The sequence below is a fragment of the Callorhinus ursinus genome, unplaced genomic scaffold (assembly GCF_003265705.2).
Source record: "Callorhinus ursinus isolate GAN/ISIS: 27379988/994484 unplaced genomic scaffold, GSC_fseal_2.0 scaffold13, whole genome shotgun sequence".
Lineage (NCBI taxonomy): Eukaryota > Metazoa > Chordata > Mammalia > Carnivora > Otariidae > Callorhinus > Callorhinus ursinus.
The window spans coordinates 31514312-31542002 of record NW_027397075.1 but is presented as its reverse complement, the minus strand read 5'-3'; the positions used below and the strand labels follow the sequence as shown (position 1 = coordinate 31542002).

The following is a 27691-nucleotide window of genomic DNA, read 5'->3' as shown; positions in this document are numbered from 1 at the left end:
ATGACTGTCATTTCACAGTCACTCAAATCAGAACTGGAATGCTACAAAAACAACTCCCTGTTAGCCCAGAGGAAAAAAAAAGAAAGAAAGTAAAGGGGAAATTCAGATTAGTCACAAAGAAGTTCCCCCGCCTGCCTGCAGAAGCTGCAGTGTTAAAACTGAGAGAGTGCGTTCTGCTCTTTCAATCGTCTCTTATCTCTGGTCCTGGGACCTCTGTGTATTTTCTGATTGATAAGCTTTGTTTTCCCTTCATCTCCTTCTTTGTGGAGAAGAGGTCAGTCCCCCTCAGGCTCCCCTTTGCCACAGTTTTCATCTTCCTTGCATCCAAACTGTGAAGATGGAAGGGGTCCAACCCCTGGATGAGAATGTGGGAAACACACCAGGGCGAAGATTCCAGAAGAACAAGCTATTGCTGGTGGCAGCTGTAATTCAGGGGCTGGGACTGCTCCTGTGTTTCACCTACATCTGCCTGAACTTCTATGCTTCCCAGGTAAGATGGATGCTCCTGTGGGCACTTTGTTTCCTCCAGCTCATGCTGATGGCAGCTCCAGCAGCTCCAGTCACTTGGAAATATCTGGTGCCAAAACTGCTCATTGCCCTTCATCTGCCCCCCAGCGATTGTATAAAGTGTGGTCAAACACCCTCTTGTCTCTCCTTTCCTTCCTTCTTTTCGGTAGTGGCAGTGGTGGGGCAGAGTAGAGGTAGGTAGGGCAAGGGCACTGCTTCTGGATTCTTCTTCTTCTTCTTTTTTTTTTTTTTGCAATGCAAGAATCTTGGTATTCCTTTATGAGCTCTCACTTTGAAGCCTGGAGTCACTGATATACTTGCTTTACCCATTCTGCTAGCAAGCATCTGATCAGGGAATTTATATAAAAAGGAAATAAGAAAGGGACCAGTTCCACTTTCCTACTGTATTCATAAACCCCACAGGCTATTTGCTTTTTGAAGAATGCTGAAGGTATCAATATTAAGTCCTTTAAATAGCTAACCTATGGACTGTAAGGGCAGAGAGGTGTGTGTTCAAGTGTGTATTCATACATGGCCAAATATTTACCCTGATAACTTAATCAGAGATTATTTTTCAGTCTTTCTCTGCCAATCGCAACTTACGGACATCACTTTGTCTTTTTCCACTTTTTTTCCAGTGCACTATGTAGTGGGTGATCATTTTTCTAAGTATTTCTCCCACTTAATGACGATATTCTTTCCCTTTTTCCTTCTACATTATTTTTTCTTATTTACTTGTTTATATCTACAAACATTACTAGGTCTTTAAGGATGTTCTTGGCTGCAGGAGATTCCACTGAAAAGAATATACATGTATAGTCTTCCCCTGTTCCCTTGGTGGGGCTAGTCTGATAATTCTTGTTTCCTTGGCAGGTCACTTTAGGTTAGAAAAGTCTTTCTCTGGTAAAGGTGAGACAAAGGGAACTTATTCTCATAACCATGTCAGAGACTGGGTACCTCAAATTAGACCAGGATAAGATAAGCAGAGTCCTAACCAACGCCTGGGCTTGTCTTTGTCTACAGGAAGTAGGGGTTTTTGGTGCACAGAGGCTGGTGGGAGTGTGGTTGTGATCAGTGTACCGCAGAGAGGGCTCATGTTCCTAAATTCCACAAGTGTAGCTGGTGTCATGTCAAGTCTGCAGACCAATGAGCACAACAATGTGCTAGTCCTCTCTTGGTCTTGTCACACATTTCCTTCTCTGTGCAGAGACCCTTGGATGAAATTAGAGTAGGCGATTGGGGGAGGGGAGGGGGAGGAGTAACGTGTCCATGGCAGGATGCCTAAGACATAGACCGGAATTAGGCTTTTCTGAGAAGAAAACAAAGAGAATGACCAAAAATAGAACAGCTGAGTGCATTCACCAGGTCTAGGAGCCTTGAGAGTGCTTTTTCAGACAACCCACAGTGTTACATATTTCCTTACACTGTGGGGTGGTAGAAAGACAGGACAGATGGCCCCAGTCAAGGCTCAACAATTGTACTGGGGCTCTGAGCAGGAGAGACAAAAAGGTGAAACAGATATATAGCCAGCTGGTGGCGGGACTGCCCCAGACGGTTAATACCCAGGAGATGCTGAGAAGGAGAGGGGTCCTTTTGGCAAGTCACCCAGTGACTCTGTGACAGAGCCTGGAGGGAAAGCTAAGTGCAGGTTTCCAGGATGCTAGAATTCAGTGAGCCGATCTCTGGGAGGGAATTAGCTTTCTCTGGTCCTGGCACAGAAATGGAAGCAAAGACATAGGAGGTATATTAGAGCTGTTTGCTCAAGAAATGTGCTCTCATGTACTTGGGGTACAGAATTTTTTTGGCACAGATATTTGAAATTCTTCACTTCATATCACCTTTAATTTTTATCTTATTTCTTAGCTAGACTGTCATAACTAACATAATTTCTTGTACTGTTGTAGGACCCAGGGCAGCACAATGTGTCCTTACATTTAATCTCATGTAGTCTATTGGGGGAAGGATAGCATAGATGGGTCATGTGTGTTCTCCCTGGAATTTGATCAAATGGTGGTGGTGGCAGTGTGTGTGTGTGTGTGAGAGAGAGAGAGAGAGAAAGAGAGAGAAGGGTGTAGTGTAGCTGTTGAAAAAGGGACATAGACTGGTAGTCTTCCTAAACTTATTGATAAGACTGGAATTTTGGTCAAAGGATGGGGTTGGTGGTGATATAAATCAAACCTCTACTTTTATAAAACATAATATTCCAGTGATGTGTCTTAGGGGTGAAATTATGCTGAAATGCTGATCATTTGTCCAGTTAAACCGGATCTCTTTTATTGTAGGAAAACATATTTGGAGAACAATCATGGTTTTTCCTTATTTCCTAGGTTTAACTTTCAGCTTTATAAAATAACTGCCTACATGTACAGCTCTGTAAAAAAAAAAATACAGATAGAACTATTAAACTTCATTTGACAGGAGACTTTCCCTTCAATCATATTTATTTAGTAACCTTTGTTTTCTCACAATTCTGTTAAGTTGTATTTACTTATATGAAAAGCAGAAGTTTTAGTTTTTGAGATATTAGAAAAAAAGATAGGTCTTACCCACTACTCCCGTAACTTCCCTCTTTGGGCCTTGATTTACTCATTTTAACACAAGACAGTTGGATCACATGATCAGAAAGATCTCTTCTAGCTCAATATCCTGTGAGTATGTAGTTTATATATATATTTGTAGAACGGGTGTGAGGTTTTGAGAAATACAAAATATAAGTAAATAGATTTTTGTGTCTAAGCTTATGAATTTCCTGCTTCTTAAGAAAGGACTGGAGGAAATAAATTTTGCACATATATATATTTTTATTAAAGATTTTATTTATTTGACAGAGAGAGAGATAGCAAGAGCAGGAACACAAGCAGGGGGAGTGGGAGAGGGAGAAGCAGGCTTGCCCGCGGAGCAGGGAGCTCGATGCGGGGCTCGATCCCAGGACCCTGGGATCATGACCTGAGCCGAAGGCAGACGCTAAACGACTGAGCCACCCAGGCGCCCCTGCACATATATTTGTAATGTGTACTTATATATCATATATAAATCATATATATATATCATATATAAAATATCATATACTTATCTATATCACCTATTCTGGGTTAGCTAAATGCCTTATTTAGAAAGGGGAAAGAAGTGGATGCCCTAGAAGAATATCCATGATACAAGTTATAAAACTGAGTGTTTCTGTCACCAAAATCAATACACATTGTTTGGATATTTATTGGGACTACCATTTAAAGTATCAGGCTCCTAGTTGTACCTGTGGTGTACAACTAGCTGGGAACAATGGCAGAAAAGAGTTGACCTATAATGCGTGAAGCTTTCGTAAATTATATCCATGTGGGGCGCCTGGGTGGCTCAGTCGGTTAAGCGTCTGCTTTTGGCTCAGGTCATGGTCCCACGGTCCTGGGATCGAGCCCCGTGTTGGGCTTCCTCCTCAGCCATGGAGCCTATGTCTTCTCCCCCGCTTATCTCCCCCACACCCCCAGCTCGTGCTCTCTTGCTATCTCTCTCTCCCCCCAAAAAAGAAAAAAAATTATATCCACGTGTCTCAGGGCTTTTGAAGCCAGGGCTTTTCTAAGATTTGTACCACCTTTACAGTAGCACTTTATATATGTGAGGGCTTTTAGTGATAATTCTTCAGCAAATCCCACAGTGAAAGATTTACACTCTTACCACTTTTACTGCTGGGAAGAACAGAAATAGGGGTACTTGGAAAGTGAGTGATCGGTTCTGTACCAATGATGCCCAGAATTAGAACTCACAGTTTCTTGATGAAGTTTCAGGCTATAACTTGGATTTTTATTTGTATCAATTAGGAAGAAAAAGAGGTGTTTTTGCCTGAAGAAATCTCATTTCAGATTAGCTCAATTTATTTTTTTATTTTATTTTTTAAAGATTTTATTTATTTATTTGACACAGCGAGAGAGGGAACACAAGCAGGGGGAGTGGGAGAGGAAGAAGCAGGCTTCCCGCTGAGCAGGGAGCCCGATGTGGGGCTCGATCCCAGGACCCTGGGATCATGACCTGAGCCGAAGGCAGACGCTTAACAGCTGAGCCACCCAGGCGCCCCGAGATTAGCTCAATTTAAATGCATCCCCCATGTAATCGAACACATTTTTAAGAAATTCTTCTTTTAAATAACAGGCAAATAAGTGATTTCCAATACATCTGAGTTTGCATTTCATAAACAATTCTGTGAGAATGAAAAAGAAACATCTGAAGTGTTGAACTGAACTTGTCATTAAGTATTTTCAGGTTTTCAGGGTAAGTACTGATAAAAACACAGAATCTTTGGATTTTTGAGCAGGCATTAGACATAGTCTATTTACAGATAAACTCCCAGAAACTCAGAGATGGTAGAAGCTGGGGGAACAGGTAATGCTTCAGCTGATTAGAAGGAGGAGTGGAAATTCTTTAAATGGACAAGAGAGATGGTGGCCTTTGACAGGGTCAGAAGGCTTACTCGGTAGAACCGCAATTTGTTCAGAGTGGTTGAAGTTGAGTGTTCATAGGGGAAAGTGGCAAAAGGTGAGGCCAAAAACCTTGGCGGGGGCAGGTCACAAAGGGTCTTGTGAGTCATGCAAAGGGAGCACACTTCATTCTATGCAAAAGAGAATACAGGGCAAATTACTAAAATTGTTGCCTCTCCAAATTTCGCTTCTCTCATGTTGTCTATGTATTGGCAAATAAGAGTGAGTCAAATCTCTTACAGCACTAGGGGGCACCACAGTAAAACTAACCATTCTCAGATTTTTTTGTTTGTTTGTTTGTTTGTTTGTTTTTTTAAAGAGAGCCTACTCTCTTTTCCTGAATAGCTAAGATTAGAAAACTTTCCTCAGGAAGCCAAGTGATGATCCATGTCTAAGAGAATGAATACCCTCAGGGGGCCTGATATTGTTCACTGTTTACACAGTAATGATATTTTCTAAATAAAAAATTTAGATACATGTTCTGACCCATGTACTCAAAATAGGACAGAGTAATTTGGACGGAGATCGTGCTGGAAAATGCCACACATATATATATATATATATATATATATACACATATATATATATACACATATATATATATACATATATATATACATATGGATATAGAAAAAAACATACACACAGGAGATTTGGGGAGTGAACAGAAGGGCTCTCGGTATAGACCCAGGAGTATAATCTCCTGGTTCCTTTTCTCTGACCTCAGCCGGTACCTACTAGCATGGATTAGACCCAGCCTTGCCCGGGGTTGACCACCCTGCCTTTCCAATTCTATTTCTTTAAATAGCAACTACTCTTGTGCCCTTTACTCTTAGAGTAACTGCAGCTTTCCACCCTCTTCAGGGATTCTTTATTCATGGAAAATCATGTTAATTGGGAGGTAGCTAGGTTAGAGGAGCCATGTACAATGTTGTTTTTAGGTTATATTTAGTGAGTTAAAGGAAACAACAGAAATACAGAATAGAAAGGTTATTCCCCAGTCACAGGTGAAACCTATGGTCCTGACATCCTATAGCTTGTGTATTTTGTTTGTAGTCACCATACTTTGGGGATCCATACTTTTTCAAGCAAAAGAATTAAAACACTTCCTTATATGAAATCACAAAACATCTTCTCAAACTTCTGAAGGAGCCGTTGGGGGCACGTAGACGACAATGCCCTGGACCAGGAACCAGATGACTCGTTCAGTCCAGCCTTCTAACTTTGTGACCCTGGGTAAATTCTGTGAAATTCCTAGAGTGTCCGTTTAATCATATCCGAAATTTGAATTTGGCTTCTGTGAGGAGCGAATGTTGTGGTACAGAGCTTTGTAAATGCTGAGATTCTTATTATTCGTGAACATGCTTCCATAGGCAGAGGGCCACTGAAATGTTTACTTTGTGGCACCTATCACATGGACAAACACACCGTAAGTCAATCCTCAGAAAGCATACCATAGTTAAGGTTAACCTTAACTTCATGATGCTTGACTTGGTTACTGAAATTTTTAGGATTAAAAACAGACAAACAAATCCTTGTAATAATTACAGCATTTTTGAACGTAGATTTCTAAGAGCTCACGACTGCGTTAAAGAAGAAAGGAAGAGTGAAGGGGAGAATTTATGAAGATATATGGTGTTATTAGGGTTAGTGTCTGAAAATGGTTCAGAGACCTAAATCACACACTTAGACCATGGCCTGTTCCATCCCCCCCCCCCCAGTTTGATATAGTTCATCCAATTCTGTAATGACTTGGTTGCCAAATCAGGTAGAAAATTATGTCTAGAAAAGGCATGTCGTCTTGTTCACAATACTGGAAACATTGGGGATCTGACTAGCATAATTAAAAATTATTTTTCCTTTCAGAGACCTTTCATTCTAAAATGTACCTTAGGTGGGTTATGAATTTGTATAAATTTGTCTAGCTTTGATAACATGTAAACATCACTTAAGAACATACTCTGACAGGGGTGCCTGGGTGGCTCAGTCATTAAAAAAAAGTCTGCCTTCGGCTCAGGTCATGATCCCAGGGTCCTGGGATCGAGCCCCGCATCGGGCTCCCTGCTCAGCGGGAAGCCTGCTTCTCCCTCTCCCACTCCCCCTGCTTGTGTTCCCTCTCTCGCTGTGTTTCTCTCTGTCAAATAAATAAAATATTTTAAAAAAAGAATATACTCTGACAGAAAAATGGACAAATAGGCTCAACTTTAATGCTCCCAACACTAATGTAATAAGTAAATAATAAACCATCATTCCCAAAGTGTTGCCCTGTATCTGTGGGGAAGTGAGGGTCCCATGAGTTTAAATGTTGGACCCTCAGAGCTGGGGTTTCCTGTAGCTATAGCTAGGTCATGGTCCTAGAGAACCACAGAAACCATCAAAGATCTGGATGAAAACAATATCACAAAACATTATAAGCAAGCAGCAAAACAGTCATTAAGGGCAAATATAAAAACCTGTTGGGTTATAAGTTGTAAAACACATTTTACAGTTCATTAATACAAAATATATTTTGAATTACTTGTGTTTTGGGTGCTTAATGTTTTCAGCTTCCAACACGCTGAAAGTTCTTAACCTGACCCTGTCTGTATCTGGTATGATGAAGACTGGGAACTCAAAGCTCTTTTTGCAGGGATGAGGGGTACCACTCTTGCTGTTACTTGCAATAACACCCCCTCATTTTTGCAGATCTTTTCCCTACCTTTGTCCTCTCTAATTCACTACAACTTTGGAGAAAGTTAGATGGATATTTGTGTTCAGTTTTGCAATGAGGAAATTTGAGGCATGGGAGACTTGCCTAGGTTTATGTAGAAAAGTCAGGGTTAAAAATTAAGACCAGTGGGGTGGGGCGCCTGGGTGGCTCAGTCAGTTAAGCATCTGCCTTTGGCTCAGGCCATGATCTCAGGGTCCTGGGATTGAGCCCCGCATCAGAGTCCCTGCGCATCTGGCTCCCTGCTCGGCGGGAGGTCTGATTCTCCCTCTCCATCTACTTCTCACCTTGCTTGTGCTCTCTCTCTCTCTCAAATAAATAAATACATAAAATCTTAAAAAAAAAGAAATTAAGACTGGGTCTAAATTCTAGTCCTCTCTCTTTCCATAACACTTGGCCATGACTCCATGACCCTAAGCTTTAAATATTTTGTCTGGCTGTTTTAAAATTTGTTTCCTTTTCTGACATCAGTAGTTTTTGAAGAAAAATTAAGGGAAAGATTTGTTACCTGGTATCGAGGAAGAAGATTCTTTTTCAGAGGAGAGTTGAATATACTTATGCAGATGTTGATAACATGATCAATGAAGCTTTAACAGTCGCATAACACCTTATAGGTTATTTTTATAAGATGGAGTATTGCATGTGTGGTATAGTCATAGACAAGAAAGGGGACCTCAATTTGGGCACTAACTCATTATTTCTCTGAGCCTTATTTTCTCTCTTTTATTGTTATTTTTTAAAATAATAAGGAGATTCGACTACATAATCTCCCTGATCCTTTCTAGTTTCATCACACTCTGAATCAAAGATTTACTTTAACGTGATAGTGTGATTTGCTCACTATTTCAAATACCCATTCAACGATGTATTAGATTTTTAGGGTGGCCATAATAAATTACCATAAACTGGGTGTCTTAAAACAATAGAAATTTGTTCTCTCACAGTTCTGGAGGGTAGAAGTTCAAAATCAAAGTGTTGGCAGGGCCATGCTCCCTCTGAAGTTTCTCAGGACGAATCCCTTCTTGCCTCGTTCTGGCTTCCGGGGGCTCCTGGCAGTCCTTGGTGTTCCTTGGCTTGTAGTTGCTTTACCCCATGCTCTGTCTCCATCTTTGCCTGCTCATCTCTCTGTGTGTATCAATGTGTTCTCTCTTTTTGCTTTAAGGACACCAGTCGTATTGGATTTAGGGCCCACCCTGATCTAGTTGACCTCATGTTAACTTAAGTAATTACATCTACAAAGACCTTATTTCCAAATGAAGTCACTTTCTGAGGTTCCAGGTGGACATGAATGGGGGGGCACTTATTCAACTCATTACAAACTACTTATTCACTTACTTATTTATCTATGGAGTAACAGTTACCTGTCAGACACTGAGGAAGCAGCGGTGTGCAACATATGGTCTTCCTTGCCCTCCCAGAGTTTCCAACACAGTGGGGAAACAAGACAGTTAAAGAAGCAATCAGGCAGTGTATGAGAAGTACTGGATAACCAAGTAAGGTACAGTAAGAAACTTCACTAAGAAGTTTCACAGAAAACGACCTACCTGCTTCGATATCTAGTTTCTTGACTGGGATTGTAAAGCAAGCATACTTTTCTTTTGCATTAGGTGCTTTGTTTCTCTTCCACTCATCAGAAAGCCTTTAGTTTTCTTTTTTTTTTTAATTTTTAATTTGAGTGTAGTTGACACACAATGTTACATTCGTTTCAGGTGTACAACATAGTGATTCAACTTCTCTACATTTGCTATGCTCACCACTTGTCCCCAAACAATGCTATTACAACATCATTGACTATATTCCCTATGCTGTACCTTTTATTCCCGTGACTTATTCATTCTGTACCTGGAAGCCTGCACCTCTCACTCCCTTTCACCCATTTTTCCCATCCCCCCACATCCATCAATTTGTTCTCTGTATTTATTGGTCTGATTCTGCTTTTGTTTATTCATTTGTTTTGTTCTTTAGATTCCACATATGAGTGAAATTATATGGTATTTGTCTTTCTCTGTCTGACTTATTTCACTTAGCATAATACCCTCTAGGTATATCCATGTTGTTGCAAATGGCAAGATTTAATCCTTTTTAAAAAAGATTTTATTTATTTATTTGAGAGAGAGAGAGAGAGGAAACACAGAGACAGAGTGAGAGGGAGAAGCAGACTCCCCACTGAGCAGAGAGCCTGAGGTGGGGCTCCATCCCAGGACCCTGAGATCATGACCTGAGCTGAAGGCAGATGCATAACCGACTAAGCCACACAGGTGCCCCAGATTTTTTTATGGCTGCATAATATTCCACTATCTACATCTATGCCTATGCTTATGATTCTATCATCTATCTATCATCCACCTATCTATCTTTATACCACACCTTAGGAAGGCTTTAGTTTAAAATTTCATTGTCATTGTCACCATCATCATCATCCCACTGATGATTTTTCCAGTCACCAATCTCAGTTTGCACCAGAATTCAGGTTGAGGATTATTTAGGATCATGCAAATGAGACTAAGAGCTTCACTGCACAAACAACACTAGAGATATTTTTGATTGTTCACTAACCATCAGAGGGAGCCACTTGGGGAGGAGTCCTGCTGCTTTTTTTTATAGTAGAAGGATTTACTGTGTTGTAAAGATCTTCTGTTCAGAAGGTCTTCTTACCACCCAATCTCTTGGGATTTCTCTTTTAAATGTTGTGATTTGCCTACTCTCTGACGTGGAGGAGTCTGTAGGCATTGCTTAGTCCACAATGTGAATAAGTATTTCTTACTTCATATGGCTTATTCTGCCAGTTTAACTGAGGTTGGACATCAAGATGAAGAAATTAGAAACTGAGGGAGGAAAAGGACTTATCCTAGCTTACAACCAGACCCAGGTGTTCCTATTCCCAGACCAATGCCTTATCTGCTCTACTATGTTGCCCTCCCAAAGCAACGGTCCTTCCTTTTTGTGCTGCAGGTGAAATGGGAAATGCGTGACTTCAAATAGAAAGATATTGATTGTAATAATTTTGCAACTCCCTTTGTACTCAAGGATGAACAGGGCAATTTCAAAAAACCTTGAGCTATGTATAGTGTTGGCTAGAGCCTGTGTCAGATATTATGTGATTATGGAGTCACTAGCTAAGGTCTGGGCATAGTCTAAGGGGCTAAGTTCCACCTTAGCTCAGTAAACATTTATTTACTATGCCATTATGTTTGAGGCATTGTAAGACTTATGATAATGCAGTGGGTACGTTGTAAACTGACCCTTCCAGTAGCTTAGACACTAACCTGCTACAAGGATATTATGGTGGAGACTAAATCATTGAGGTGAGGAAGGGAGTTCTTGGAAATAAGTTGGCAGACCCCTCTGTCAGTGTATTTTGAGGACTTCCCCAGTTAATGTGGAAAGGGAAACCCAGATATAAGAAAATCTTTCCCTTGAGGATATAAAGAATTGGTTGCATTAGGTCAATCATATAATTTTGAAAGTGTGCTCGTGTCATATGGATGCTTTTGCCTCTTCATTTAGCTGTTTACCTGAATACCTAGATTCCTTTTAGGAATTTGTTAATTGCTAAGCATTCAGGACAATGAAACCACAGTTCTTGTTCTCTGAGATAGAGAGGAGAGGGTCAGTAGTAAGTGCCTCTTTGAGGGATATCCATTACTTAGTAAATTTGGCAGGAAGAGTGGAAGTGGTTAGAGAGTGCAGGCTACCTTTAGGATATCATATGGGCTGTGTAGTAGAGAGGAGAATAAACATTAAGAGAAAGATTATAGCAAAAACGGTGCTGGCAGCCATGGGAATGGAGAAAGAGAGTTCGGATGAAATTAAAATGGATTTTCTTTGTGTTCATTAAATCACAAAAGATTATTCAAAGAGGTTTTCAAAGCCACACATTTTCATCTTTAAGAAATATACCTTTTTGGATAAGGTTTTCTGAATAGAAAAGCCTCTCTGGCCAAAGAACCAGTTTTTGCCTGTTCTTCCCCTTTTTTTTTTTTTCCCCTCTGCGTGGGCTTGTGAATTTCCCTGATAAGAGGTGGGCCCTTTGCAAGGAGGCTGTTTCCCCTGAGTACACGTTAAATGCACCAGGACGAGAGTCTACTTTCCCAGCCTATTATAATGAGTTAAGTTTGGAAAATTCCATCTTTCTTTTCAGAGGCTCTTTGAGACATATCCTGACAGCTTGTGAGGTTGTGCTTTCATGATCTCTCAGGTCTCTTCTATTGACATGAAGCCCAAGGTGGGGGAAGGAGTGGTTCACATCCCAGTGGAGGTGGCATGGTGAACTGGGGAGTCCCCAACAAAGATCTGTTTCTCCACCATCCAACACTGATTCACACCTTCCTGCTTCCATATTTGATGAATGTCATTCTCTCCTTCCAAGATGCCCTGCTCCAGGACAATTGCCAAATGAGTATAAAGTTGGCAGCCTCATGCCACATCCCAATGAATCAGAATTAGAAACTCACACTCTCCAAAGATGAGCTCTTTATTTATTTATTTTTAAGATTTTATTTATTTATTTCAGAGAAAGAGACAGCACAAGAGGGGGGGACAGTCAGAGGGAGAAGCAGACTCCCTGCTGAGCAGGGAGCCCAATGTGGGACTTGATCCCAGGACCCTGGGATCGTGACCTGAGCCCAGTGCAGACACTTAACCGACTGAGATGAGCTCTTTAAATAAGCATCACATTTTTGGGAACATGGTACAGACTGCTAGGTAAACACTAGACATCAGACATTTTCCATCCATGGTCTTGGACAAGTCAGTGCTCAAGATGCTAAGAGAGGCCAGGAAAGGACCTAATTCTGGCTCTTCTTTGCAGCACCTGCTTGCTGCCTCTTTTATACTTATTCATTGGCCTGCTGCTCCTTGCCAGGACAATTGTACCTAATCAGAGCTGAGCTAAAAGTTTTGCCAACCTGTACTATGCAGACAACCTTGTGGAGTTGGCTGAAGAACTTTTTTTTTCCTAAAGAATTTCTGGATATTTTGAGATATATCTATTTTAACAACTATCTAAAACCTAATATATTAGTCCTGATCAGTATTGATGATGAAAATAATTCAAATTAATCTTGGACCATCAGACAAATGTTTTCATAGGGCTTTTTTTTTTTTCTCTTAAGATAGTATAAGAGAAGGGTTATTATCAGGAACTTGGAGTTCAACCAAACTCAAGTTAATACCTGTTTATTTGTGCGCAAGTTCTTAACAGCACTGATTCTCATTTTCCTATCTGCAAAACATGGGTAATTATTATTCATACATACTAGGATTGTTTTGCACAGCAAATGAGGTAATGAATCTGAGAAAGAATAACCTAGTTCATGGCATGTTGTAAGTTCTTAATGAATTTTTACTCTTTTTCTTGAATACCAAGAATGCTCTCATTTCTAGACCTTTCTTCCATAGAATGTCTTTTGCTTATCTGGTTCCTTTCTCTCTTTCAAAGCCTCTGTCCAGCTCTTTCCTCCTTGAGCTGCCAAAACCTGCAGTGATTTTTCTGTTCTCTGGAACCTTATGGCATACACTGTCTATTGACATTTACCAAAGTTTTTATATAAAGGGAGGGTTTTATTTCCTCAACTGGCATATGAGTTTGTCAAAATAAGAATTGTCTGTTCTATTCCTTTGGGTTTTCAGAGTTGAATCTAATGCCTGCCATAGAACAGATACTTAGTAATTGTTGACGCTGTTTCAAACCACCAAATAATTCAGTAGAAAAAACATTTCTTGTTTGCATCAAGGAGATGATTTCTCTTATACTCATGCTTCTGAGACCACTTCATTCAAACATCAGGACTATACTTTTTCTGATGAGCTTGCCTTATAGGAGTTTGCATTTCACCTTTGAGAATGATGTGGGCTCTTCAGACTTTCCAGATTGAAGAAGCTTTATTCTATAGCTTGTTCTTACATGGAAGCTCTCTGGGACCTTTGATATTTTCCCATTTCTTTTAGTATTTGGAGAGGATCTGAGGATTTTGCTTTTCATGATATTAAAAAGACCATGTTTATTTGCATGTGGGTAAAATAAGTATCTTCTGATTGTTTTCTGGTAATCTTTCTCATGAAGCCCAGGTCATTTTGTAGTGTTTCCTTTGGGCTGCAGAGAGCCAGAGAGCTAATATTTCAGGGACTTTGGTAGTCTTTATTTTTTTTAAAGATTTTATTTATTTATTTGAGAGAGAGAGAATGAGAGATAGAGAGCACGAGAGGGAAGAGGGTAAGAGGGAGAAGCAGACTCCCTGCCGAGCAGGGAGCCTGATGCGGGACTCAATCCCGGGACTCCAGGATCATGACCTGAGCCGAAGGCAGTCACCCAAACAACTGAGCCACCCAGGCGCCCTTTGGTAGTCTTTATTCATTATTTTATTAATTCCTTCATTCTGTAGTCATATACGAGGCTTGAGTAATGTTGCACAGAATAAATTAAGAACATGATATGGATTTTGTCTTCCATGTGCATCCAGGAATACAGCTGACATTTGTCAAGTCCTTTCACTGTTCCAGGCCACATGCTGAAAATTCACAAAACATTAGCTCATTCAATCTTCACAATAACCCTCTAACATATAGATTTTACCATTTCCATTTTATAGATGAAAAAACTGAAAATCAGCAAGGTAGTACCATTTACCAGGGTCACAAACTTAGTCTTGTAGAGCAGATGAGACTTATATCCAACGGTGATAGAATGGAAGTCAATGGAGTGCTTTTGTTTTATTTATTTATTTATTTTAATATTAGGATCCACTCTTGGTGTTGTACATTTTATGGGTTTTAACAACTGAATAATGGCATGTACCCACCATTACAGTATCATGAAGAATAGTTTCACTACTCTAAAACTTTTGTACTCGATTTATTCATCTCTCCCTCCTCCCTAACTCCTGGCAATCACTGATCTTTAACTGTCTCTGTGGTTTTGTCTTTTTCAGAATGTTAGATATTTAGAATCATATAGTCTGTAGCCTGTCCAGATTGGCTTCTTTCACTTAGTAATAGGTATTTAAGATTCCTCCATCTCTTTCCATGGTTTGATGGTTCATTTCTTTTTAGCACTGAAAGTGCAATGGCTGGATGTATCACAGTTTGTTTATCCATTCATTTACTGAAGAACATTTTAGCTGCTTCCAAGTTTTGACAATAATGAACAGAACTGCTATAAACATCCATGCGAATACAGTGACTTTAAATACTTGCTATGGGAGTGCAGAAGCCAAAAATCAGGGATCTGATTTAGGCCTTGAAGGTGTTGATGTTTTAATGAGTAGACACAGATGGAGGGACATTCTTGGCGGAGAGAATAAAGAAAGAGTATTTTTCAAACGCTTGCCAGACTAACTGCTGGGCGCGTTCACATGTTATCTTACTTAAACTTCATAGTCATCTGGAATAGTACAATAGTAATATTATGCCTTATTTTCATAAAGCTGAAAACGAATGCTCAGAAATAATATATAATGTTTCCAGACTGTTTTTCTGGGACGGAAAGTTGCCCAGTGCTGCACTGCAAGGCTCTCCTCCAGAGGAAGGGAGTGGGTCCGCACCCTGCCAGGTACTTTAGGATTTGTTGTTTTGAGTCCCAGCCACTGGTCAGATACAAAACACAGGAGAACTCTGACCCTGGGCATGCTAATGGCTGGGCACAGACAGGTTGAGGGCAGGGATCTGACAAAAGCTTGGGACACAGAAGAGGAGATTGTTCACTTTTCTGTGAGGGCCTGCTGAGCAGCGGCAGCTGTAAGTTTCCCTCCCTGGGCAAGAGGGTAGGGTAATGCCATCTTCCACACTCACCCACACCCCCCAGCCTGGTTGGACTTTAGCACAAAACATAGCACCTCCAGTAGAGGCTGGAGTCACTTACACAGAACCACACCCCCTTGCACCTCCGGGGCATCTTTATTAGGGCAGGTCTGGCTGTGAATCAGCACAGTGGACCTCTCCCTCAGAAGACCAACACAGGTCCCCCACATGTACTAAGTCTACTGATCATAGAGTGCTCCAAAGCATCAGCTTCATTTCCAGTGGAAAGAAGAACAGGTTTTGTTTTTTTTTTTAATTATTTATTTTAATTTTTTTTAATTTTTGAAATTAATTTTTTTTTCTTTGGCATTGAGCTTATAGTTTTTTGTTCATTTGCTGGCTTGTTTGTTTGTTTCCTTTTCTCCTTTTTTGGATCAGGCTTTTTTTTTTTTTTCTCTCTTTTTTCCTTCTTTCTTTTTCTTAGGAATCAGGCTTATACTTTTTTGTTTGTTTGCTTTCTTGTTCCCTTTCCTTTTCTCTTTTCTTGGATCTGGGTTTTTTGTGTTTTTTTTTTTTTCTTTTTTTTTAAATCAGGCTTATCTTAACAAATAAATCAAAGCACATTTAGTTAAAGGTCTAAATATCAAATACTTCCCACTGCAAGCAAGGAGGAACTCTACAAAAGACTGACCTGGGGGAAAGAGCCGCCAAAACACAACAGCAGAGTGCACACAGCATATACCAGAAACACTTTCTGAAGTGCAGGCCATGGACAGTGTATGACATCTTAATATAGTATTACTATTATAGTATTATAGTATTACTCTCAGGAACAATAAACATAACAAGCTTTCATAACACACAAAAGACAGAAACTTAGACATAATGACAAGATGGAGGAATTCTTCCCAAAAGAAAGATGAAGAAGAAATCAATCACAGCCAGGGATTTGCTCAAAACAGATATAAGTAATATATCTGAACAAGAATTTAGAATGACAGTCATAAGAATACTAGCTGGGCTTGAAAGAAGCATAGAAGACACCAGAGAAACCCTGGCTACAGAGATAAAAGACCTAGAAACTAGTAAGACTGAAATAAAAAATGCTATAACTGAGATGCAAAATAGACTGGATGTAATCACATGAAGATAGAAGAACCAGAAGAACCAATAGGTGATAAAGAAGATTAAATTATGGAGAATAATGATGCTGAAAAGAAGAGGGAAAGAAAACTATTAGATCATGAATATAGACGTAGGGAACTCAGCTATTCCACAAAGTGCAATAATATCTGTATCATAGGAGTCCCAGAAGAAGAAGAAAAGTGAGAAAAAGCTATATTTGAACAAATTATAGCTGAGAACTTCCCTAATCTGAAGAAGGAAACAGGCACTCAAGTCCAATAGGAACAGAGAACTCCCCTCAAAATCAACAAAAACAGGTCATCAAGACATTTGCAAAATACAAAGATAAAGAGAGAATTCTGATAGCAGGGTCCTTGACCTACAAGGGTAGAAACATAAGGTTAGAAGCAGATCTGTCCACAGAAATATGAGAGGCCAGAAGAAAGTGGCCTGATATATTCAATTGTGCTGAATGGGAAAAATATGCAGGCAAGAATACTTATCTAGTACGGCTGTCATTCAGAATAGAAGGAAATATAGTCTCCAAGACAATTAAGAAGTAAAGGAGTTTGTGAATTCCCAGCTCTGCAAAAAATATTAAAGGGGACCCACTGAGTGGGAGATACCAAAAGCAACAAAGACTAGAAAGGAACAGAGACAATCTATAGGAATAGTGACTTTACAAGTAACACAATGGCACTAAATTCATATCACTAATTACTCTGAATGTAAATGCACTTAATGCTACAATCAAAAGACATAGGGTACCAGAATGGATTAAAAAAAAAAAAAGACCCATCGATATGCTGCTTATAAGAGACTCATTTTAGATCCAAAGACACCTCCAGATTGAAAGTGAGGGGGTGGAGAACCATCTACCATGCTAATGGACATCAAAAGAAAGCTGGAGTAGCCATACTTATATCAGACAAACCAGATTTTAAACAAAATACTGTAATAAAGATGAAGAAGGGTGCTATATTATAATAAAGGGGTTTATCCAACAAGAAGATGTAACAATTGTAAATACTTATGACCCCAAATTGGGAGCACCCAAATATATAAATCAATTAATAACAAACTTAAAGAAACTCATTGATAATAATACAATAATAGCAGGGGACTTTAATGCCCTACTTACAGCAATGGACAGATCATCTAAGCAGAAGATCAACAAGGAAACAATGGCTTTGAATGACATAGTGGATTAGATGGACACAGTGGATTAGATATATTCAGAGAATTTTATTCTAAAGCAGCAGAATACACATTCTTTTCTTTTTTTTAATAATTTGTATTGTTATGTTAATCACCATACATTACATCATTAGTTTTTGATGTAGTGTTCCATGATTCATTGTTTGTGCGTAACACCCAGTGCTCCACGCAGAATGTGCCCTCTTTAATACCCATCACCAGGCTAACCCATCCCCCCACCCCCTCCCCTCTAGAACCCTCAGTTTGTTTTTCAGAGTCCATCGTCTCTAATGGTTTGTCTCCCCCTCCGACTTACTCCCCTTCATTCTTCCCCTCCTGCTATCTTCTTCTTTTTTTTTTGCTTAACATATATTGCATTATTTGTTTCAGAAGTACAGATCCGTGATTCATCCGTCTTGTACAATTCACAGTGCTCACCATAGCACATACCCTCCCCAATGTCTATCACCCAGCCACCCAATCCCTCCCACCCCCCACCACTCCAGCAACCCTCAGTTTGTTTCCTGAGATTAAGAATTCCTCATATCAGTGAGGTCATATGATACATGTCTTTCTCTGATTGACTTATTTCACTCAGCATAACACCCTCCAGTTCCATCCATGTCGTTGCAAATGGCAAGATCTCATTCCTTTTGATGGCTGCATAATATTCCATTGTGAGAATACACATTCTTTTCAAGTGCACATGGAACATTCTCCAGAATAGATCACATACTGGGTCACAAATCAGGTCTCAACCAGTACAAAAAAATTGAGATCACTAATTGAGATCACTCCATGAATATTTTCAGACCACAACACTATGAAACTTGAAGACAACCACAACAAAAAAATTGGAAAGACTGCCAATACATGGAGGTTAAAGAAATCCTACTAAAGAATGAATGGGTTAATAGAAAAATTAAAGAAGAAATAAAAAAATACAAAGAAGCTAATGAAAATGAAAACACGACAGTCCAAAACCTTTGGGATGCAGCAAAGAGGGTCAGAAGAGGGCAATGTATAGCAATACAGGCCTTCCACAAGAAGGAAGAAAAGTCTCAAATACAGAACCTAACCTTACACCAAAAGGACCTGGAAAAAGAACAGCAAATAAAGCCTAAAACCAGCAGAAGAAGGAAAATAGTTAAGATTAGAGCAGAAATAAATGATACAGAAATTAAAAAAAACAGTAGAAGAGATCAACAAAACTAGGAGCTGGTTCTTTGAAGGAATTAACAAAATTAATAACCCCCTAGCCAGACTTATCAAAAAGAAAAGAGAAAGGACCCAAGTAAATAAAATCATTAATGAAAGAAGAGAGATCACAACCAACACTGCAGAAATACAAACAATTATAATAGAATATTATGAGCAATTACATGCCAAAAAATTGGGCAATCTGGAAGGAATACATAAATTCCTAGAAACATATAAACTACTAAAATTGAAACAGGAAGAAATAGAAAATTTCAACAGACCCATAACCAGCAAAGAAATTGAATCAGTAATTAAAAATCTTCCAACAAACAAGAGTCCAGGGCCGATGGCTTCCCAGGGGAATTCTACCAAACACTTAAAGAATTAATACCTATTCTTCCGAAGCTGTTCCAAAAAAAAAAAAAAAAAAAAAAGGGAAGGAAAACTTCCAAACTCATCCTGCAAGGCCAGCATTACCTTGATTTCAAAACCAGACAAAGACCCCACTAAAAAGGAGAATTACAGACCAATATCCCTGATGAACATGGATGAAAAATTCTCAAGATACTATCTAATCAAATCCAACAACATGTTAAAAGGATTCTTCACCCCGATCAAGTGGGATTTATTCTTGGGCTGTAGGGGTGGTTCAATATCCACAAATCAATCAATGTGATACACCACATTAGTAAAAGAAAGGACAAGAACCATATGATTCTCTCAATAGATGCAGAAAAAGCATTTGACAAAATACAGCATCTTTTCTTGATAAAAACCCTCAAGAAAGTAGAGATAGATGGAACATAACTCAACATCATAAAGGCCATATACAAAAGACCCACAGCTAATATCATCCTCAATGGGCAAAAACAGAGAGCTTTTCCTCTAATGTCAGGAACACAACAGGGATGTCCATTCTCACCACTGTTGTTCAACATAGTACTGGAAGTCCTTGCCTCAGCAATCAGACAACAAAAACAAATGAAATTCATCCAAATTGGCAAGGAAGAAGTCAAACTTTCACTCTTTGCAGATGACATGATACTCTACATAGGAAACCTGAAAAACTCCACCAAAAAGTTGCTAGAACTGATACATGAATTCAGCAAAGTCACAGGATATAAAATCAAAGTACAGAAATCTGTTGTCTTTCTATATACCAATAATGAAACAGCAGAAAGAAAAATCAAGAAATCAATCCCATTTACAATTGCACCAAAAATTGTAGGAATAATCTAGGAATAAACCCAACTAAAGAGGGAAAAGATCTGCACTCTGAAAACTATAGAACATTCATGAAAGAAATGGAGGAAGACACAAAGAAATGGAAAAACGTTCCATGCTCATGGATTGGAATAACAAATATTGTTAAAATGTCTATCCTTCCCAAAGCAATCTACACGTTCAATGCAATCCCTATCAAAATACCATCATTTTTCACAGAGCTGGAACAAACAATTCTAAAATTTACATGGAACCAGAAAAGACCCCAAATAGCCAAAGTAATGTTGAAAAAGAAAACCAAAGATGGAGGCATCACAATCCCAAACTTCAAGCTGTATTACAAAACTGTAATCATCAAGACAGTATGATACTGGCACAAAACAGACACACAGATCAGTGGAAGAGAATAGAGAACCCAGAAATGGACCCACAACTCTATAGCCAGCCAATCTCCAACAGAGCAGGAAAGAATATCCAATGGAAAAAAAGACAGTGTCTTCAACAAATGGTTTTGGGAAAACTGGACAGCAACATGAAAAAGAATGAAACTGAACCACTTCTTACACCATACACAAAAATAACTTCAAAATGGAGGAAAGACCTAAATGTGAGACAGGAAACTATCAAAATCCTAAAGGAGAACACAGGCAGAAACCTCTTTGACTTTGGCCGTAGCAACTTCTTACTAGACACATCACCAGAGGCAAGGGAAACAAAGGCAAAAGTGAACTATTGGGACCTCAACAAGATAAAAAGTTTCTGCACAGTGAAGGAAATAATCAACAAAACTAAAAGGCAACGACAGAATGGGAAGAGATATTTGCAAATGACATATCTGATAAAGGGTTAGTATCCAAAATATATAAAGAACCCACCAAAATCAACACCCCCCCCAAATAAATAATCCAGTTAAGAAATGGGCAGAAGACATGAACAGACATTTCTCCAAAGAAGACATACAGATGGCTAACAGGCAAATGAAAAAATGTTCAACATCACTCATCATCAGGGAAATACAAATCAAAACAAGAAAGAGATACCACCTCACACCTGTCAGAATGGCTAAAAATTAACAACTCAGAAAACAACAGGTGTTGGCAAGGATGTGGAGGAAAGGGAACACTTTTGCACAGTTGGTGGAAATGTAAACTGGTACAGCCACTCTGGAAAATAGTATGGAAGTTCTTCAAAAAGTTAAAAATAGAACTACCTTATGATCCAGCAATTGTACTACTAGTATTTACCCAAAGGATACAAAAATGCTGATTTGAAGGGGCACACGCACCCCAACATAGCAGCAATGTCTGCAATAGCCAAACTGTGGAAAGAGCTGATATGGCCATTGACAGATGAATGTATAAAGAAGATGTGGTGTGTATGCACACACACACACACACACACACACACACACACACACACACACACACTGGAATATTACTCAGCCATCAAAAAAATGAAATCTTGCCATTTGCAACAACGTGGATAGAACTAGAGTATATTATGCTAAGTGAAATAAGTCAGTCAGAGAAAGACAAATAGCACACGACTTCACGCATATGTGGAATTTAAGGAACCAAACAGATGAACATAGGGGAAAGGAAGGAAAAATAAAATAAGATAAAAACAGAGAGGGAGGCAAACCATAATAGGCTGTTAACTATAGGGAACAAACAGGATTTCTAGAGAGGAGGTGGTTGGTAACTTGAATTAAAAAAAAAGATCATGCGTAGTACTGTTTTGTATCAAAAAAAGAAATAGTATATAATGGTTCCAAATGCACAAACCTAGATAAGTCACAGTTTGAACTGAGTCTGACTCCCAAGTCTGTGATCTCTGTCTCGTTTTACCAGGCTCTAGTCAAGGGCAAAAAGATTTGAGAAAACAGTTGGCTAGAACGTAAGACACAGACGGGATGTGTGTGGCAATGAAGCTTGACGAGGAGCCAGGCCATGGAGGGGCTTGAATTGGGCACTGTGGAAGGATTTCAGGGCAGTGGGGTAGTGAGCATGAAGTAATCAAATATGGAGGATGAAGGGAAAAGTTGTGAAAGGGCAGGGAGCAAGAGAAAGGAAGGAACATCTTATTTTATTTCACAACATTGCCTGGATTTGATGGTATTGATGCTAGCAAGAGACTTCTGAGAATATGCAAATGTTTAATACTGGGCAATCTTTAGGAGAAGGAACAGAAAGCCTGAGTTGTGTTCTGTTGGATCTACCCTAGAGAGGAAGTTGTGTGTGCTTTCTTTGCTGCCTCTCAGCATTGCGGTCTCAGAGAATGTCCTCTTGGTTACTACCAACCTACTTCACCAGGGTACTTCAAAACACTCAGCAATTTCTTTGATTTGCAGGGACCTTTTAGAGATTTTGCAGAGTCAGTCAAATTAAATCATGAGGACTTTTAGATCTGAGAGCTGGATGTAAATTTGGATGAAGAGGCTTTGTGTTTTTCTCTTTTATTAAAATTGACTTAGAATTGCAATTTTTAAAATCCAAATCTTGGACAGTTAATGCTGGAAGGGATGCCTGTGATCTTCTGGTAATTTTTAAAGATGAAAAACTTGACTTCTAGGGAGGTTATGAGATTTGCCTGAGATGACACCAAACCTGCCTGGCTGACATTAACACTGACGTTGCCGTGTGCTGAAACCTGTGCTCTTTGTGCTACTCCACAGGCTGCTTCTGATTTTAAATAATGTGGCCACTCATGCTGGGACCAACCAGCTGGAGAGTAGTGGGGGCATTTATTTATCCAGGGGATTATGGTGATAGTGTAATATGCCCTTTGAAAGGCCCTCTTCCAGAACATCGCCTTAAGCACGAAGGTCACTAATTCAGCCATCGTAAACAGTTCACAGACGGGAGAGAACAACAGACTCTCAAGCTTCCAAGTCATCTCAAGTCAACACCTCTGTCCATGTGCTCACCACTGAATTAAAATTGCCTCTGAGGTCCACCCACTGGCAGGCCTCAGAAAGACTCTCCCTTCTTCCCATGCAGCCTGTTGGTTTCAGCTTGGTATAAGTCTTGTGATTTGACTTAGAAGGGAAGTAGGGGATTCCTCATCTGTGTGGGCAGTCTCATGGAATCTGCATGACTGCAGCCCCTAGTGTGCCAGGAGAGTGGGAAGCAGGGATTCCACATCCCAGGGTATGAAAACAAAACCCTCCCCATACCTTTGATCAGAATGTCTTGCTAAAAATAACCTGTGAGAAGAGATGTTGTTCATGGCGGGAGTAATAGGTGGTGTTTTTTGGTTTTGGTTTTGTTTTTGATTTCCTTTTTTAGTGAATAACACAAGCATGTGGTAAAAAATTTTAAAAATATGAAAAAGTAGACTGTGAAAAGTAAGTGTCCTCCCACTCCTGACCTCAGGCTTCCAATTCCATTTTCTAGAGGCAGCATCTATGACTTGTGTTCTGAGTAGTCCTTCAGATATAGTCAATGCGCATACATGCATTATTAATATTTTTTAACATGAATGGTGATATACTTTATATATGATTCTGCCTTTTTTTTTCCCCACTTCATATATTTTGGAATTTGCTCCACATTGACCTGCTTTGTTCTTTTAACCGTTAAATTACTATAGATATTTTATTTACCTGGCGTCTTTTCTTTATTATTTTACTTCTCTCTTGCTGTTGAGTACTCACTTGATTCAAGTTATATTTTTCAAGTCATTAAACAAAAGAGAAAGAGACAACATTAGAAACTTATACACTCAAATCTACTGAACTCTGAATGATTAGAACAGTTGCTCTTGCCCGTGTGACCTGAAAATAGTACAATCTTACTCCTGTGTTGCATGCGGTGAAAGAACAAGCAGCCAGGAAGCTTCCAGAATTCACTCCCAGTACATTCTAGGAGTCTGTGGCCATGATGGATTGATTGGTCCCAGCCTTCTTCATGAGGGGATCTCTATGACTGAATGGATTTCTTAAGATGGCTATTAAATGCTCCATTATCTAAAATGGGAAAGTGGGGCTCAGAGAGCCAAAACAATGTACCAGAGAACAGTTTGGCAGAAGTGGGGACAAATCTTAGATGCCCCCCATGACAGAGTAGAATACTCCTAATTTATCGTAGGAGATGTTATGGAAAAGCAAGGGGGCAGTAGAAAGTCTGGGTTTAATCTTCCTAGAAAACACGAATTGTCTTGTCAACTCATTCCTTCTGTAGTCCTGCATTTTTGCTTCATAGGATATGACTTGTCAATTTCATTTGCTCACTTCTTTTTCCCCTAAAAATATATCCTTTTTCCTCCTTCAGGTGCCACCTCAGTATCCTCCAATTCAAAGTATCAGAGTACAATTTACCAGTAAGTATTGTTCAGTTGATTTATGTTTTTAAAAGAATCTTCCTTCTAGTCTCTTAATTTCTTCCAGAAAACAGAATCTCTCCCTGCCCCTTGGGAAGCACAAAATCCTGCAATTGTTAGAGCCTGCATGCTGTTTTCATTAGGCACAAAGAAGGTGTATAAAGAAGACAAGGGAGTAATTAGTTACCAAATATGTATTGTCACTATATTAATCACTTTATATGCCTCTCTTAATCCTTCCAGGAATCCTCTGAGTAGGAATTCTAATTTTTTAGGTAAGGAAACTAAGGCTTTATTTCTTACAAGGCTGTCTGACTGTATGACACATCATTTCCCAATAAATCGATTATAGGACAAGTTATTATCTTAATGAGAGTTGCGGGGGGGGGGTCCCGGATATGAAGACAAGGTAATCCTCTAACTACCAGGATAGCGTTATTTGGATCCATGATTAATATTAGGACAATCACCAGTAGTTTCTATATGGATATTCATTTATTTATTAAATTCTTCTGAGCCTGAAGGGAAGTATATCTTGCCTTCCATCAGTGGCCCTCATTTTCAATTCAGACTATCCCCCCTGGGCCTGGTGAAAGTAAGAATTAACCGAATTATGCCCAGTAGTGGAGACCTGTTCTTTCCTATAACTAAGGGACATGGGCCAAAATGGGGAATCTGAGATATGGTTGCTTGGCTATTCAGGATGATATTGTGAGGTAGAAATAAGAGAAATTTGGTCTTTTTGCCTTACACTTGGAATGGCCTTATACAAAACTACCAAAGCCATTAATCTGTGTCCTCTGTCACCCCTCATTTTTTTTTTCTCCTGTGGTAGCAACTCTTCCTGAGGCATTTTCCAGGAAAAACTAGTAATAAGGTAAAAATGGAGAAGCAGGTCTGTGTTCTCGAGCTCTTCCACCTGCATCTTACTGAGCAGAACTGAGCCCACAGACATTCTGTGTATAACCGTATTATTACGCTTAAGTGACTGCTAGCAAAGGCCAGTAATAAATGCTGTTGAGAAGTCCAGTCCCAAGGAATATGAAAAATTTGCATTTCATGGTCAGGTGGAGAGAGGATTGAGAAGCATTAACAAGCTTTGTGTGAAGGTGGTGTGCAGGATCTGGGCAAAGAGCATTCCTGCTAGGCTTCACCCAAGTCTATCCAGTTAAAAAGAAAGGAAGCACTGAAGTTACCGACCCCTCCTGGTTTTGAAAAATCAGGGAAACCTCAAAGTTCCATTTCCTGCGCCTAGTCTGTTGTGACTACTGCCAATTGCTATAACCTCTCAGTTTTTGAATCCCAATCCCATCTGAAATTCTCTAGGCCACTAGTATTATGCCTCTTCTTCCATTCCACAGGTGACGCAGACTCCAACCGTCATGTAGAAACACAATGTTCTTTCTTTCATTCTTTCCAAAATCTCTCCCTGTCACTTTTTCTGTTTTTAGATGAGTTAGAAGGTTGTTGCCCTTCTGTGCTGTGCTAAGGAATCATTTTTTTTTTCTTCTTGCCCTCTCCTCCTTAGGGTGTGAGAATGAGAAGGGTTGCATCATCACATCCCCAAACAAAGATGAAACCATGAAGGTGCAAGACAACTCAATCATCATCAACTGTGATGGGTTTTATCTCATCTCCCTGAAGGGCTACTTCTCTGAGGAGCTCAGCCTCAGTCTTTATTACCGGAAGGGTCGGAAACCCCTCTTCTCCTTGAGCAAGGTCACATCTGTTGACTCCATTGGAGTGGCTTATCTGGCTTTCAAGGACAAAGTCTACTTTAATGTGACCACTCACAATACCTCCTACAAAGACATTCAGGTGAATGGTGGGGAATTGATTCTCATTCATCAAAATCCTGGTGGATTCTGTGCCTACTGAGGACCCAAGGGCTGCACCTAAGTCAGGCACCAGCATGAACACTGAACCGGGGTTGGACAAGACGCTCATTCTTCCTTGGGAGTGGAGAAATTGTCCTAGCTTAGCCCCTAAAAATGGCCACACGGGATGTGACCGGAAGCAAATCCCCCAACTCAGGGATATTTAAAACTTATTTTACATACCAATTAACTTTATTTATCCTCATGTCTTCTAAATCACCTACTTCTCATCCCTCATGGTTGCCTCAAGCCTACTAGGCACCTCTACAAGAATGAGAAAATAGGTGCCTCTTCCTTAAGGCACATTATTTCTATTGGTCAGGAAATTGTCATAATAAACTTTCTTTATTGAAAAAGACACTTGACTACCGTTTGCTGGAAATTTGACATCTGGCTTTGTCAAAATGAAGAGGACCAAGGAAGGGGCTATGAATCTGCCAAAGGTGGTGTGGACTAACCCTTGGCAGCCAAAACTGTCTCTCCAAGATGAAATTAGTTGCTGTTTGTGTAGTGTCTAAATACCTCTCTCATTTGGTGGAGTTCAAAAGGAAGATCATCTTGAGAACAGCTGTCAGGACTTGAAGACAGCCAGCTAAGGAATACTCTGTGCTCTGGGCTTTTTTTTTTTTTTTTTCTTTACCACTTTGCTTGCTTTCCCAGCCTCCAATGTTCTTAATAGAAACTTCCCTTCAAAGAATCATCCTGGGGATGTGATGCTGTGAAAATCTAAACAGTAATTTCAGGAAAACAGAGGGGTTTTTCTAACCTGGGAGAGTGAGATAATTTATTGTGAGGGTTATCTTTATGGCATGGGAGAGCAGTGAAACTGGACATCTCAGGGTAAAAGTCAGTAAGATTTAAATAGTCTGGGAAGGAAAACACATTCTTTGCCACTGCTAGGCAAAGCAACGCATATGCATTCTCCCTCTTATGCTGAAATACACACTCAGCCCTATTTCTTGTACATGTATACCACATTGCTAGCTTAAAAAAATGAAACAATTCTATTCTTGAATGCAACTTTAGGCCAAGACACTGAGAAGTTATTATATGAAAAATAATATCTGTCTAGAAACACCATAAAATTACATATGATCTAATACTGATAAGAGACTAGAATGACCAATAATCAGCAATACCAATAAGGAAAAAGATCCCTTTATTTTTAGTTTAAATATCCCTCTTGATGCATCAGGCTTATGGCACTGTGGACAAATATCCAGATGATTTGTAAGTTCTCAAATTTTTGATAAATTTTTTTAATGGCAGCAAATGGTTTCCTCCCAGTTTAAATAGAGTGCATAAGGTAACATAGAATCTTTCTGGATGAT

The 27691-nt window shown here is 39.5% G+C and overlaps 1 protein-coding gene across 1 annotated transcript; it reads left to right on the top strand.

The window, feature by feature from the left end:
- Window positions 1-26361, top strand: TNFSF4 (TNF superfamily member 4). The gene is given in 5 exon segments (XM_025878186.2): window positions 1-72; window positions 75-279; window positions 282-490; window positions 24435-24483; window positions 26012-26361. Coding segments are annotated over 5 exon segments (885 nt in total).
- Window positions 26362-27691: the final 1330 nt, after the last annotated feature.